A 16,793-nucleotide genomic window follows, 5' to 3' on the forward strand; every position below is an offset into this window, starting at 1 on the left:
TTTACAACGGGAAACAAGGAATTGAAATTTTAATTGAAACTAAAATGACGGGGTTTAATCTAAAAAACTTGTGCTACGTGTCACTCCTTTTCCTGAAAAAAAGCCCATTTTTTCCAAATTAAAAAAATGAGTATAAGATTGTTTTTAACCGTGTTAAAAATGTGTCAAAAAGTGTCCAAATTAAAATAAATACCATAAAAAAATCTATTACATTTTTGGGAAAAATTTAGTATGAAACGGTGGAGGTTCTTTAAGCGGGCCATTCCAGTCCAACCCTGGAAATGACATACAGGATTTGTTTTACCTTGTTGCATGAAAGCACTAATATCACCAAATGCATCAACATTAAGAGTCAACCTGGACGTGTACTACGGACTGAACAAGACTATTTCCTCTAAATGTTCCTACTGTTTCAAATTATAGTAAAACTGAGAGAAGCTTTAGTTACTGTGGACCCTTTGTTTGGAATCAGCTTCCTTTGCAATTTGAGAACATTAACCGATATCGTCTTGTTTAAAAGAGAATAAATACGCATCTCTTTGGAAAAAGCATTCATATAAGTAGCATATAATAACTTTCTCATAAACCCAAACTTCATAAAAATAAGTTCTAATGACATATTCATGAGTCGCTTTAGATGGCTTGAACTGAATCTTTACTTAGCTGTCATTTGTTTAGTGCTCAGTGTCAACAAGAATTTGTCATTATATTCTTCCCTGTGATAATATTCAATTTCAAGTCAATATATCATAGTTATTGAATTGCCTATATATATCCTGAAGTTAGGACTATGATTTGACCTGCCCCATCCCCAAATTTTTGGGAAAGTTTTATGCCCCTTTTCGTGAAAAGAGGAAATTTAAATGAAGGCTTTTTTTTTATTCTGATTATCCGCTTTAAAAACATTATCAGGCCCGTTTCCTTTTTAAAGCCCAATTAAAAAAAAGAATGTAAATTTGTTTAGAGAAAAAAAAATTTAGGTCGAAAATTTTGATCCTTCCCCCCCCCCCCCCCCCTCGGGCCCTTATTTCATTAAACCCAAAAACCCCTGATTTTGAAGTTAACAGGCGGGAACACCCTAGCTGTCCAGCATTGGGGGGTTTAACGGAAACGTGTTTTAGCTCTAGGTCACAGGCTGGACGTAGCTTGTGCCCTTGTCCAAAGTTCTGCGTTTCAGGTAACATCAGGAAAAAGAATAAGTTAAAGTTGAATGTGTTATGATGGGCCCCCGGAGGGGAAAGTCAGGTTATAATAATAACACCTTGAATTTTTAATGTACTTATATTAATATCTAAAAGAATCCTCTTCGAATATTTTCTGTGACAAGTGGATCTGAATCTTTGATTAGAGTTGGTGGTTACTGTCTGGTGACATTACACACTCACTTTATCTTCCCTCTTGGTCCAAGGGATGTTTTTAAGAAGGGCATTAATAACTTCCCTTACTGACATACGCATACTTACAACAAACTAGCTGCATTGCTTTGGACTTGTCAGTAGGAATGCCTGGAAGATCGGTTACCCAACTGTCTACTTGAATGACCAACCCAAAAAATAGGAAGAGATCAAGAGGCAGGTCTATAGGAAGAGCTTAAATGTAGTAGAAATGTTACCTACCCTCGAAGATGTATAAGTAAAGTAATAAAAAAGTCGCGCAGACTAATCTTTTTGGCATGGAGATCTCGCTAGAGTAACATGTTACTTGTATTGGTTCAATCAATAACATATAACAATTAAAGAGTTAAGAGTCCAACTAGGAATTTAACACAAAATATATATTTAAATTCATTCACTGCAACAAATCACTCCATAAATCATGTAGGAGTATTTGATTAAGACTTGAGTTCCAGATCACCTATATATTGTTGGTAAAAAATCCCCCCCTTTTTAAAAACCCCTAAAAAAAAATAAAATGTCATGGGTAAGGATATTTTTTGTAGGTAGTTTTTGAAAAACAGAGTGTACCAGGCCGTTTTTGTTTTTAGAATCAAAAACAAAAAGTAAAACCTAATCAAATGTGAGAGGATGAAGCAAAGTTGAAAAAAAACAAAGAGCCCCAGAAGGTTAAACTGGTTGCTTACAATTCCCCCATTTTGTTTGTGAGAATTATAAGGGTCTAAAGGCCATGAGTGTAAAGGGCCACTATGGTTTTTAAAGATTTTAATAAACCCTTTGACAGGTAATAAAGGTTTGTTTTTAAAAAGCCAGCCATGCTTTTTGAAGCCTCGAGTGCCGGGTTCAACACACTGGGAAGGGGGCGGAAAAGGCGGATGGTTTATGGGCGCGCACAATAGGCGTAAAGCCCCTTAAGTAAAAGTAAGTTTTTAAGAACAAAAGCAAATGGTATACCAGAATGGGATTACAGGGGTCTTCGAAGTCCTGGTAGGATCAGGATTCGGGGTACTGCAAAGAGACACCTCATACTTGTTCATCATCGTGATTGACTATCTCATGACAGTGGCTATAGATGATGACTCAGACTCTGGGTTCCTCTTAAGACTGCACAGGGTGTAGATGGATTTGTGCTGAAAAATATCGCATATGTCAAATTCTCAGATGATGGTGCATATCACTGATATAATTGAATGGGGCAAAACTACTCTGGACAGGCTATAGGAAGCAGCAAAAAGTGTGGGTTAGTCTTGAACAACCTCTTCAAACCCATCTCATGACTCTAAACACTACAGAGGAAAGTAGACTTTAAAGCTGTTCTGGAACACCTGCTGGAAAACGTACCTTGGGGGCATAGATATCAACAACTGAGAGAGACTTTAGAGAGACTTTTCAAGAGCAACTATGAAGATACAAGAGCGTAGGATGCAACTAGCTTTGCCATATACACTGGCACCTGAACTAGTTGCTAAGTGTGGGGTACTTAATGAACCTAACCATGGGTGCTGAGCAGGGGTAGAACAGTCATAACTTTATGTTGATAGCCTAAGGGCTGATCGGGATTTGCGTAACACTGGAGAAAATCACGGGACTTATGGAGGATAGAAATCTATCGAGACAGTGCATCAATACTCGGCGTGAAGCCTAAATTAAGAGAAGTTTAAAGTTCACAATCATAATATTATTTAAAATTGCCTCTAATAGCTACTGATAATCAGCTTGATAGAGTCTTCCCGCCAGTTTATCAGAAATAAATAAAATGCAGAACCTAACAAAAGGACTAAAATGATCCAAGATACTATATTTCATGAAAATTACTGAATTTGCATTGGCGCTCGATTCAAAAGAATTTTAGTAATGATGCGTTGACAAAATGCGCGGCGCGCAAAAATTATCATTGCAAATTGTTTGTTGTTAAACAAATTCATAAAATAATCTGTAATAATATAGTTCTAATAGTGTATAAAAAAGAATAATCTCAAAATATAACCACTAAACAGAGCAAACACGAGGATCGCGCAAAAACTTCTATCTATTTTGACATTTTCCGCGATTTTAAATAGGAACCATTTAAAATATGTAAACCAAATACGCAAAACATTAAAATCTTGATCCATAAATTTTTACTTGTAGAGTCCCCGGTCAATAGTTTGCAAAAATAATTTTATATACGAAAATATAAAGAATTTAAAAAACTTTATGGATCAATAAATTAACGGTTTGCGTATTTTGTTAATTATACAATATGTATAAAACAAGGTTCTGTTCAAAATCCCGGAAAATTGTCAAAATAGATATGATTTTTGCGCGATCCTCGTTTTTGCTCTGTTCTATTACTGGGCGCGCTCAGCCTGTCATTCCGGCCTAATCTCTAATGTTTACCCAACATAAAGCCTGGGGTCCTCAGGTAATCTGTTTAGTGTTTTATATTGAGATTATTCTTTTTATTCACACTATTAGAACTATATATTACAGATTATTTTATGAAATATGTTTGAACAACAAACAAATTTCAAATGATAATTTTTGCGCGCCGCGCATTCTGTCAACGCAATCATTAACAAAAATCCATTGGAATCGAGAGCCAATGCAATTTAGTAATTTTCATGAAATATATCTTGGAGTTATTTTTAGTCCTTTTGTTAGGTTCTGCATTTTTATTTATTTCTGAATAAACTGGCTGGAAGACGACTCTCAAGCTGGATACTCAGTCGCTATTAGAGGCAATTTTAAATAATAATTATGATTGTGAACTTTTAAACTTCTCTTAATTAGGCTTCAGCGTCCGAGTATTGATGCACTGTCTCGATAGATTCTATCCTCCATACGTCCCCGTGATTTCTCCAGTGTTACTCAAAACCCGTATCAGCCCTTAGGCTACAACATAAGTTATGGACTGTTCTTCCCCTGCTCAGCACACCATGGTTAGGTTTCATTAAGTAACCCACACTTAGCAACTAGTTCAAGGTGCCAGGTATATGGCACAGTAGTTGCATTCCTACGCTCTTGGATCTTCATAGTTGCTCTTGAAAAGTCTCTTAAAGTCTTTATCAGTTGTTGAAATCTATGCCCCAAAGGTACGTTTTCAGCTGGTTTCCAGAACAGCTTTAAAGTCTACTTTCCTCTATAGTGTTTAGAGTTCATGAGATTTGTTTTAGAGTTGTTCAAGACTAACCCACCACTTTTTGCTGCTTCCTATAGCCTGGTCCAGGAGTAGTTTTGCCCCATTCAATTATATCAGTGATAAGGGCACCATCATCTGAGAATTTGACATATGCGCTATTTTCAGCACAAATCCTTCTACACCCTGTGCAGGCTTCAGAGAGAACCCAGAGTCTGAGTATCATCTATAGCCACTGTCATGATATAGTCAATCACGATGATGAACAAGTATGAGGTGTCTCTTTGCAGTACTCCCGAATCCTGATCCTACCAGGACTTCGAAGACCCCTGTAATACCATCCTGCAGTTGTGATTACTTACAGCCACTGTGTTTGTGTAGATCAATCGCACTATGTATTCTGGTATACCATTTGCTTTAAGATCTTAATAAGCAAACCTTTATGTACACTGTCAAGGCTTTATTAAAATCTATAAACACATAGTGGCCCTTCACACTCTTTAGACCCTATATAACTTCCTTCACAGAACAAGAATGTGCGAAGTTGTAGAGCAACCAGGTCTGAAGCCCATTCTGGTTGTCTCTTCGTTTTTCCTTCAAGTCTTGGCTTCATCTGCTCAGCATTTTGATTAGGTTTTACTTTTTTTTTTGTTTCTAAAAAAGACGTGGGGCCCTTTGGGAGCATCGTTTGCATAAAATCCCATAATGTATCATTTCCATGACATGTATAGTTTCTTTTAGGGGTTTAGAGGGTCGGATTTTAGGACCCAAAACAAATGGTGTTGGAACTCAATTATCAATACTCCCACGTTTTATGGAGTGATTGTTGCGGAAAAAATTTAATATTATTTGTGTTAAATTTCCTTTTTGGACTCTTTAAATCTTTAATTTTATGTTTTGGTTGAAAGTAAAAATGTTATTAGCGAGATCCCCTAAAAAGTTTTCTGGCGAGCTGTTTTATTATTTCTTTTTCTTTCGGAGGGGGGGTCATTTTTTACTACATTTAGTTTCCCTTGACCGTCTGATTTTTATTTTGGGGGGTATTCAAATAATTTCCCCGTCTTGCCCCCCGGGGGTCCCTATAGACATTCAATTTCTTTTTTATTTCTTTAATTTTTTTCATTTATGAGTTACCTGTTAAATCGCAGCAAGGAGGGACAATGGACATCAAGACTACTGTCACAGCCTGGTGACCTAGAGCTAAATGAGCTCCTGTTTCCTGTGTAGACCTCCCAGATGTGGACAGGCTAGGATGTTCCTCGCCTTGTGAGTAACTTCAAGAATCAGGTGTTATGGATTTAATGAAATAAGGCCAGAGGGGGGCGGGGGGGGGGGGGGGGGAAGGATCAAAATTTTCCGATCTAAATTTTATTTCTCTAAACAAATTCACATTTCATTATTCAATTGGTGTCTTAATTATGGATATACTGGACCTGATAATGTGATGTAAGATGACGTGATAATACGGGAATAACATGAAGCCTTCATTCAATTAACCTCATTTTACGATAGGAGCATATAACTTCCAAAATTAGGGGATGGGCAGGTCAAATCATAGTCCTAACTTCAGGATATATATAGGCATTCAATAACTATGATATATTGACTTGAAATTGAATATTATCACAGGGACAATATAATGACAATTCTTGTTGACACTGAGCACTAAAGTAAGACAGCTAAGTAAAGATTCAGTTCAAGCCATCTAAAGGGACTCATGAATATGTGCATTAGAACTTATTTTTATGAAGTTTGGGTTTTATGAGAAAGTATTATATGCTACTTATATGACTGCTTTTTTAAGAGATGCGTATTTATCTCTTTTTTGAACAAGACGATATCGGTTAATGTTCTCAATTGCTAAGGAAGCTGATTCCAAACAAAGGGTCCACAGTAACTAAAGCTTCTCTCAGTTTTACTATAATTTGAAACAGTAGGAACATTTAGGAGGAAAATAGTCTTGTTAGTCCGTAGTAGTACACGTACAGGTTGACTCTTAATGTTGATGCATTTGGTGATATAAATTTGGAGTACGTTGTTGACACATTTGAACACGGTTTAGAGCAATCTTATACTCTATTTGTTGTCCTTATTGGAAGAAAATGGGCTTTTTTCAGGAATGGAGTGGACACTGTGAGCACAATGTTATGTTATGATTACCCTTGTCAGTTTTAGTTTACAATGATATTTCAATTCCTTGTTTCTGTTGTAAAAAAAAGCCCAAAAGCCTTTTTGAATATTCCGCGACATGTTTTAACGTTTATAAAAAATCGTTTTTTGTAGGATACAACCAGATTGTTTTCCATTTTAAAAAAATTTAAAGTTAACAAAGAGTTGTGCAAATGTATTGAACTCCCAAAAAAAGTGCAGAGGTTAAGTCGTTGGTTTTGTCATAAATGTTTTTGGCGTAAATTTTTTATTTAATTTTTCTAATTCTCGTTGCAGTGCCCCCAATTTGAAAAAAAGTAAATAATTTAAAAACCAAATTTCTGGTGTTTTTAATCCGCCGAAATTCCCCTTTCCCCGGAAAGAAAATCTATTTAACCATAAATTTGCAAAATTTCCTAAAAATTTTTTGTTTAAAAAAAAATTTTTTTGGGAGGATTATTTTAAAGGGGATAAAATTTCGCGAGCATTCTGGGGTTTGATTAAGAATTTATTTTCGGGAATTTAACAAATCGCTCTGGTTTATAGGTAAAAGTTGTGTGTAGTAATTGATTTGTAAGTTTTCGTCTTTAATAATTTCCCCGATCGAAAAATTTTTAGTCAAAAAAGCTAGCTGAATAAATTTTAAAAAATTAAATGTTTAAAAAAAGGGCTTAAAATACGAATAATTTGTTGTTGGAAAAATTAACAAAAATTTTGACCTTTTTTATGGTAACCCTAATTTTTTATGGGAACCAAAATTATTGTGAACCAAATTTTTTCAGGTTTGGGGGGTGAACATGGGTACCGAAAGTGCGAACTTTTGAAAAAAAAAATCAAAAGCGGGACAGAAGAAACATTGTTTGAGTTAAGTTGTAAAGCTTCTTTTTAAAATTTTTTTCCCCAAAAAAGAATTTGTTTAAATGTGTGGTAAATTTAAAGGGGGTTGGTGACCCAAAACAAACTTTCAATATGTTTTGGGGTGACTTAATATAGAAAAGAACTTAGAAATTTGAGTGATTTAAAGAAATAAGGGAATTGAGCTGTAGGGGAAATGTTGGAAAAGTTGTACTAGGCCAAGATTACGTAGTTAAGATGTTTTCTAATGGAGTTCTATTAACTATGTATGATCCTGTTTTATAATAAGATTATTTGTATAGAGTCGTATATAATGTTTCTTCTTAGACTGCCAGAGAGCACAGAAGATGGCTACTAGACAGCTAAATCGATACTTTACGAGCCACCAGGGGATGCCTTTTTACGATGGATAAAGTAAGTGCACCGACTTTTGACGCTTAAAAAAGTAAAAAGGACTTTTGCACAGAGATATTTGGTACCATCTTATGATGGCCTCTCATATGTATCTTTCGCCTTTCGGATCAATTTATTCGGTCAACAAAGTTTCCTACTCCAGGCCATTAAATTGCTCCGTCAAACGCTATTATACGGAGTTTTAATATAGTCCGGAGTTGGACGTTTTTCTGTACGCTTAGCTTGTCAATCTATGTGTGTAGTTACCGTAATAATATAACTGCTGTGAACACATTTTTCACTTGCTCGTTGACGAGGGTCACGTGATGGTAGGCGAATTTGTAAAGTTTATAGACTATTGTAATTGTACAATAAATATTTATATTTTTGTATCCTTTGTCTTCCGTGACCTCTGACAGGACACCGGTCATCTCGCCCAATTTTCCCGGGAGAATCAGATCTCATGTCAACTAGCGCGTGATATCCCGGCTGGGTGGTCCACTTGTAATGTTGTTCAAACGGAAACCTCGGCCTCGCACATCTGGTAGTGAAGTACTGAATACTGATTACAGCTGCAGGTCTCCAATTCACGACGTCCAACAAGTCCCTTGTATGAGCCATCAGTGTAAATCACGGTACTTTTCTAATCATAATCGCTAGCTTGGCATCATTCAATGGACATTTGTTGTTCAAAAGAAGAAGAGTCAATACATGAGAGTGAACGGTGAACTGCTTATTGCATAAGCTCTTAAATCTGCAAACCGTACATAGCTCCGCAGCTGTCTACTGTTGCTGGGCTCGTTCCGGGTCAGAAATTTACAGTTTACTGCGGCGTGGGGCTACCTCGTCGTTCTGTGTCGTGTACATTAAGAATGTGGTGTGGAAAGAGTTCTGACTTTTCCTGGAGTGAAGATATTATGTCGGCCGTCTTTGTCCGGGAGAACTTTTTAAAACTTTAAAGCTTGGCTTGACTATTAAAAAACAAAGATAATTTGCCGTAGGTATGTGACCCCCAGAAAAAAAAACGGGCATTTGAAAGAATTTTCACAAGCCAAAAAAACCCCCATTGGTGTGTCCTTGACCCGGGAATGGTGTCCTCTCCAAAAAACCCGGATTGTAAAAAACATACACGATTTTCAATTATACGAAAGTTGGCTTTAGGGTCAAAGCGGGGCTTGGGGCGTGTGAATCGGCCCAAAAAAAAAAATTTGGGGTATCTTTATTTTCATTTTGGTCGAGACCGTACCCGCAAAATGTTTCTGTTGCTTATTCAGGCGGGCGAAAAATCAGAAGCGCATATCGGGTTCACGATCGAGATGGTGCTTTTAATACCAGTCCACTGGTTTTTTCTTTTTTCGGTTTTTCGAGGCCTCCCCTGAGGCCCGATGAAAAAAAACAAAAATTATTCTTTATTCTTTATATGTTAAAGGATTCCCCTGCAGTAGTGAAAAGTAAATTGTTTGTTTTATTTCAGTGTCGACAGCTCAAACTATGGTGGTATCTTATCGCTACAATGCTGCTAACTAGGACTCTTGGATGAAGGTTAAGTTGTTTTAGTCCGATGATCTACTTTATGGCGTTTCCCTACTGCCCTAGTTATAGTAGTCAAGGTTTAACAAGTAAATATAGTGTTAAGTAAGTTTCAATATTTCCCTGCCACCTTTTCAGACATAGCAGAGATGTGTGACCGCACAATTCTCAAACCGAAGAATCAAAAGGAGTTATGATTTTCGGTATATAAAGTATGTATGCTTTATCAAACAAAGCACTAGGTAAGCAAATTCAAATATTTTGACAGTTATACTGCGGTTAACATTGCAGCAATGCGCAGCAAACAAGAGCTTGCCACGAGCTTGACCACTGCTATAAAGCATTCGTATTCGTAGTTGTCTTGAATCCTCAAATTTATTCGAATTATCATAAGTAGCCGGAAGCGTCCAGCGGACGGAGTTCTTCAGCACAAAATCGATTATCAAACATTTTAAATCTACCCTTTCTCATTTCTTACTTCTTTTCCTTTCACAATTTTCATGTTTTTTAAAACTTCTTTCCCCCTATCCATGTAACCTATGATTCATGCATTTCTAGCTTCTCGGACAGTGTGTCTTTTCCCCTCGTGGCAATCCTGAAAGTTTTATGAAAAATATAGATCAGAGTTATGTTTGTTCTGCACGTCTGCATTTCAGGTATTCGTGACACAGTTTAGTGAGATGACGTGGGCATCTCTCAACACCACTTTTGCAGCATGAGCGACGGTGCCCTGGCGGGAATCTGGAAATGTAGCTTGAGCTCAGTTAATTTTCTCCGTACCTCACCCGGGGGAGGGGGGGGGGGGGCCCAATGACTTTGGGTACTTTGGGGACAAGTGCAGAATTTCGCCCAGCAATTTAACCTCAAGTCTCAAGATTTTTAGCCCCCCATTGGTACCCAAAAGTCTCCTTTAGATGTCATTTAATAAAGATAATATCCAAAACTACATCAAACTCGCCCAAAACTTTGGGTACTTATGGGGGACAAATGGAAAACTTTCCACCAGCGATTTGACCTTCAGTCCCTATGATTTTCGTCCCCATGGTGACTCAAAGTCTCATCAGTAGTCATTGCCCCCCCCCCCTCATCCTGTGTCGGCTGTATGCAATTTGATTGTACCACGGTTAAAAAATGCCAGTTAAATGTACCAACCTCTCGTTTTATTTATTGTACCGACTCTCGCTCTTCGACCACGCTTATCGTCTACTTGGCGTAGGGCGCGGTAAGATTTCATGTAATCACGCACACCACGTATCGCGCGCGATGTAGAAATAAGTGCACATGGCTTGTGGGTATCAAATGACCCCCGTAATCCATGTGGTGGGGCAGGAGGGTCAAGCACTGTTTTTTCTGAAATGAACCTCCTGATCCATGTGGTGGGGCAGGAGGGTCAAGCACTGTTTTTTCTGAAATGAACCTCCTGATCCATGTGGTGGGGCAGGAGGGTCAAGCACTGTTTCTGAAATGAACCTCCTGATCCATGCGGTGGGGCAGGAGGGTCAAGCAATGTTCTTTTCAGGTTGACCCTCCTGCGCCATTATAGATACAGTTGAAGCACTGTAATCATCTGTAAGAAATTCGTAGACTTGCTTGCCTTTTTCATATTGGATTGTTCTTACGACTTTCTTTCCCAAAAGAATGGCAGCATTATTAATCCTATCAGCACACTCTACTCTATTGTATATCTTTACTGATCTTATTTTGTAAAAATCCTCAAGATCACAATGCCACCAAGCCCACGATTTATCTCTCCCAGGATCAGTATGAGTAACCCCTTTACTGAAAGAACATTGGGTCAACATTTGTACAAAATAGTCACAGTAAGACTACAGAAGAGGATATCTAAGTTTGAGAATGTGAATTACCTAATAATATTGTACTAGATTATAATATAGTACAGAAGTAGTGACTACTTATTAAATACCTTTCATAAACACCATCTGTACTACCATCAACAGCTCTAAGTGGATCACCACCCCATCCAGTTGAAGACTGTGTAACCCGAGTTTTTCTATGAGCCAAGTTTATCAAATCTGAAAGAAAAAAATGTGAAAAGACATATTTTTGAATTTTGAGCTTGTTGCATTTGGACACAAAGGGAAACACAATATGAGGCTTGAATTCATTATGAATTTTTTTATTAAAACGGAGCTTGTTAACGCTCCTGCCTTCAATAATCAGAGAATGAGAAAGAGATCTTGCATTCAAATAACATAAATTATACTTGAATTTGGTATATATTTTCACCTGGTTCAGTGGTACAATCACTCATAACAACCACCTCACTCAGACTAAGTGGTTCTCCAGTATTCAACTTGATTTCTACTTTCTTGCCATACCTAACTCCTTTTACTGGTATGTGATACCACAACAATCCAGGTTTGTATTCGATTGTATGGATAAGATAAGAATCAATGAACACTTCTGCTTTGTTTATCCTCTTAGAACATTCCAGACGGTTCAATAAGTTGATTTCATGTATTCTAAACCGTTTATCCAACACCACATTCCACCATGCTGACTTCTCCTTCTTATTATCATTATGAGTTGTATGCCCAGAGATATACCTTGGATCTTCAATCCCATCAACAGCCCTGTTTGGATCACCACCATGCAAATGTGAAATTGAAGATTGGAAGCAAGGCTGTTTTTTAGCAACATTATACAGTGGATGAATTTGCATGCTGTTGCCCCAAACTTCCACTTGTGCCAATGAAAGAGGCTTTCCTGTCGTCAATATCACTGTTACACAGTTTGCAGGATAGTTGTCAGCAAAAAACTCATAGAGTTGTTGTCCTTGGTTATAACGAATAGTTCCAATTACTTTTTTCCCTAACAGAATTGAAGCACCATCTATTCTTTCAGAACATTCAACTCTATTGTAAATTCTTACGGAGTTGACCTTATACCAACCATCCAAATCACAACTCCACCATGCCCAACCCTCATCAACTTTCGGATCAGTATGTGTGACACCATTCCTGGTGAAATTATGACATCAAGTTTAGAAAACCTACAAACTTCAGAAGTTAAAATCTGTTCGATACCAATACTATTTATTCAGCAGGTTTAAAAGTAAATGTGGTACAATAAAATACTATACAGCGGGATTTGGGAGAAAAGTAAAAGCTGTGTTAAATCTGTGTCGGCAGTAAATCAGGGTTTTGATTGTTAAAATTTATATGTTAATTCCTAATTTGGGGGAAATCAGAGATTGCTGTAAATTGGGATTGCAGTAAATGAGAATTGCGGTAAATAGGTGATTGCGGTAAATCGGGGGCGGTTAATCTGGGTTTGGATGTACTCGATACTGATTTCATCGAATCATAATATCTCAAAAAGGCTTGTAAAAATGTCCAAAGAGCTCAGGAGAACGAAGTAGAAATGCTCTTTGATAAACTAGCAGGTACTAATAGGTTTGCCTTAATAGTACAGTACAAATCAAGAAAGAAAACTACAAATTCAGTGGAATCTGACTGTTCCAGGTTGGTTAAGGTGACGAAGAAGATAAATTTAGCTTACTTTTTATAGGTCCCATCAGTATTACCATCAACTGCTCGCAAGCAGTCACCACCCCACCCTGTTGAAGACTGGGAGACCTTTGTCTTATGAAGTGTTAGATTTATGAATCCTGAAAAAGAAGTTTATTGTATAATCCTTCAAATTTCATGACACAACCATGCCACAAAATATCTGCATGATTTCGATTGTCTGTTTGAAGTACCATGATTTGTTCTTAATTTACCATTATGATTGCTCGTTGAACAGGATGCGGATGTGTCTGGTGAGAACGGGTCTGATATATCTGAAATTAAAGGTTGTTTAGGGCAAAGTACAGCATATTATTGCTTGTTATTATCTTCTAGAAATAAGAGTTCTAGTAATAAACTTAAATGAAGGAATGAATAGCAGCAAGTAAATGATAGTGGCTGTGATTTTAGTAAGACTCACTCATGTCGTTTAATTTGAACTTGAGGAAATTGATTTCTTGGTCCTTTGCCTCTATGTATTGTCTTGCACTTTGCAGTTCTGACCGAAGAAAGAAAATATATCTCGTTACCACATCAGGGGATAGGTGTCCAATTTCATGGCCCAAGACATTATCAGGGCACGAAGTTACTTCTTCCAAGGTAGAAAGGTAAGTTAATGTTGTCATAACAACAACTAACTTTATGTAACTATTCCATGTAATCTTAGAAGAAAAACTTGTGAGCTAAAGTAAACATAGGAACATCAAAGATCCATTCGCAGATTTGAATGCATCACAATGTAAACATTATTGTAGGTGATTTAGGGGTCTGGCAAATAGTATTTCCGACCATAATATTCAAACTAAACAATATACACGGATAATTTTAATAATGGTGATTGTCTAGCTATAAGGTTAGACATCCTTGAAAATGAATAAACCAATACAATTTTTAAAACCAGGGTAGAAAATAAAACCCTTAGTAATATATAAAACGGTAAACTAAAAATTACATTCCACAAATTCACTTAACAACAACAAGCAGTTCAGGCTCTCGCCCATCAAACACTCCCAGACCTTTTGACGGCCCCAACGTTAATGTGGCTCTTGCTATGTGTTCGTTCAGCCGAATTAATTATTATATAATCAAGTTTATTTTTCTCGTTAGTTGTCATCCGGCCAAACATTAAGCAACTTATATTGCAGTACCATTTATCATTTAGTAATCAAAATATGTCATTGTAATTTTGCATGGCTGAAATGTAACGCTTGATTTATATATATAATGATTAATTGAATTTTCAAAAAAAAAATGATCTAGGAGTGTTGATCAAGGTAAGTTCCAAATTACTTATTGAAGTGGGTGGCAAACTTTCGGCGTATCGCAGTATGCTTCTAATAAAGGACATTACATCGCAATGCGTTTGGCCTTTCTTATCAGTTCTCAGCAAGGTACTTCAAAAATTGTGGTTGCGAGAAACATTATTTGGTGCGCGGCGCGGCCTAGTAGTGCATCGCGCCACTTATAATAAGTAGCACAAAAATATTCTTGCAGACCCCAGGCTAAATGTTTATAAACATATTATGAACATTTTGCGGAATGACAGGCTGAGCGCCGCTGGCCCAGAAAAACCCAGCAATCCTTACTGGCTAGCGATATTACTACAGGGTGATCGCCTTTTCACAGCTTGTTGAACTCCGCGCGCGCTCGCTAGTTCATTGCATTTGCACGCTTCAAATATTCCAAGAATGCAATTGTACCGCGTACCACGTGATACGATTCAGCCAATCAGAGAACAACAATCTGCAAAGTTAAAGCTACGCAGTTTTATAAGGCCTAAAATATGACTTTTCGTGATAATTCAAAATCTACGTTGTTTTCAATTTCCCCCCTGGGGGGAAACGTTATTTTTGCGAAACGAACATTTTGCAAAAAACCGGAAGACGCTATCTCTTTTACTTTCAAAGTTAGGCTCCAGCCAGTAAGGTTTCCTGGGCCCAGTTGACGGCGCAGCAGGGTATTTTGGTTCAAGACTTTAAAGAATCGCAAAATTAGCCGTATTATTCCTCCAAACTTACGACTTAGATGGACTGAGATTAGCCCTTAAAATACAGCCTATACTTTTTACCTTATGATTGGGTCGTTATTCTAAACAGAATTTGTCAAGAAGTGTGGCTCAACGGTCACTTAATGTCACTTAGAGCTCAATTATAGCGACCAAGGTCTGCGACCGGCTGCAACAGGTGCATATGATCTGTTCACGAGATATCCTTGTGTTTGGCTTGTACTAACTCTAATTGGGTATTTCGTCACAGGTCATGCGAATCGATACATAAAACCAACACAACGCACAGTTTAAAGACTTTCGGTTTCATTTTAAAAAGCATTCACTTTGACAAAGCATAACTCGCCATCAACCCCCCCCCCCCCCCCCCCCTTTGCAGCTTCTCGGCTATCTCATACCCAGCAATCCTTACTGGCTAGCGATATTACTACAGGGTGATCGCCTTTTCACAGCATGTTGAACTCCGCGCGCGCTCGCTAGTTCATTGCATTTGCACGCTTCAAATATTCCAAGAATGCAATTGTACCGCGTACCACGTGATACGATTCAGCCAATCAGAGAACAACAATCTGCAAAGTTAAAGCTACGCAGTTTTATAAGGCCTAAAATATGACTTTTCGTGATAATTCAAAATCTACGTTGTTTTCAATTTCCCCCCTGGGGGGAAACGTTATTTTTGCGAAACGAACATTTTGCAAAAAACCGGAAGACGCTATCTCTTTTACTTTCAAAGTTAGGCTCCAGCCAGTAAGGTTTCCTGGGAATACCCCGCCGTACAAATCCTTTCAAGTGATCTGCAAACAGTATGAGTACAAATCATCTGACATCAAACTCCATCTGACATCAAACAAGTGTTCAATAAATTTACTAGTAAAATTGCTGAAATTCAAGCTGTCAATAAAAAAACTAATGTTTATATATGTCCGCTGCTGCCAACTAAATGTATTGATTTAAATAGAAGAGTCAATTTCTTTAACTATCTGATTCAAACCCAGCTTCTCCCTTTCAACTTTGGTGTGAGACTGGTAGAAGGGTTTCCAAGCTTTGCTGATGAGAACGGGCTATTAAGCCAACACTTGTCAAAAAGGTTGACGAAGTTCCAGAAACCTGATTACTTACACCTCAATTGGAGGGGGGTTGCAAAATTAGCAGCAATCATTAAAAATACTATTCTTCTTAGAGTTAATGGTGGTCGAGACAGACGCAGAGCTGGACGAGGGGGGAATCAGGTGGACTCCACATCATTTCGTGACATAACTGCACGCTCTCTTCCTGCTGATAAACGAGTATCTGGTGCTCCTGACGGCTACCAACCGTCATGACTACTCTAACTAAAGAGGTATGTAAACACTGCTGCAAGGGTATCTATGTGGGCCAAGCCATAGTCGAGTGTTCCGAATGTAACCATGCAACTCATCATAAATGCTACAATATTGTCAATACCGATTTATGCGGTAACTTTCTCTGCAATACATGTGTAAATCTTGCTGTAAAACGATACAACCCGTTCAAATATGATATTTCCGACGAAGAAATCGATCTAGACGATACGATAACTAAGCTCTCGCAAATTTTAAACAGTTGTTCTCAGCTTAACAGAAGTCAAATTAATCAAACTCTAGAAACTTTAACCGAAGGTCAAATGTCAATGATGTTTCAAAACATAGACGGTAACAAAAGTAACTTTGATACTATGTGTATAGATCTTCGCCGATATAACAAAAAGTTTTCCATAATTGCACTTGCTGAAACAAATGTAGGACCTGAATTAAGTAGTTTGTATCAATTAACCGAATACAATAGTTTTTACCAAGCAACCT

At 37.6% G+C, this 16,793-nt stretch overlaps 2 protein-coding genes across 8 annotated transcripts in view; one reads left to right on the plus strand and one right to left on the minus strand.

The window, feature by feature from the left end:
- Positions 1-16,793, plus strand: part of LOC134811538 (semaphorin-5B-like) — a 129,145-nt gene that overhangs the window by 11,890 nt on the left and 100,462 nt on the right. The gene's annotated exons all lie outside the window — the stretch shown is intronic.
- LOC134826762 (uncharacterized) lies at positions 10,938-13,656 on the minus strand. Its single transcript, XM_063839258.1, has 6 exons — positions 13,390-13,656; positions 13,184-13,243; positions 12,961-13,069; positions 11,686-12,419; positions 11,363-11,471; positions 10,938-11,217 (listed from the first exon to the last, which is right to left on the minus strand). Exons 1-6 carry the CDS (start codon positions 13,592-13,594, stop codon positions 10,938-10,940), a joined length of 1,497 nt encoding a protein of 498 aa, XP_063695328.1. The 5' UTR covers positions 13,595-13,656.

The sequence above is a fragment of the Bolinopsis microptera genome, chromosome 2, assembly GCF_026151205.1.
Source record: "Bolinopsis microptera isolate Bmic1 chromosome 2, MBARI_Bmic_1.0, whole genome shotgun sequence".
NCBI lineage: Eukaryota > Metazoa > Ctenophora > Tentaculata > Lobata > Bolinopsidae > Bolinopsis > Bolinopsis microptera.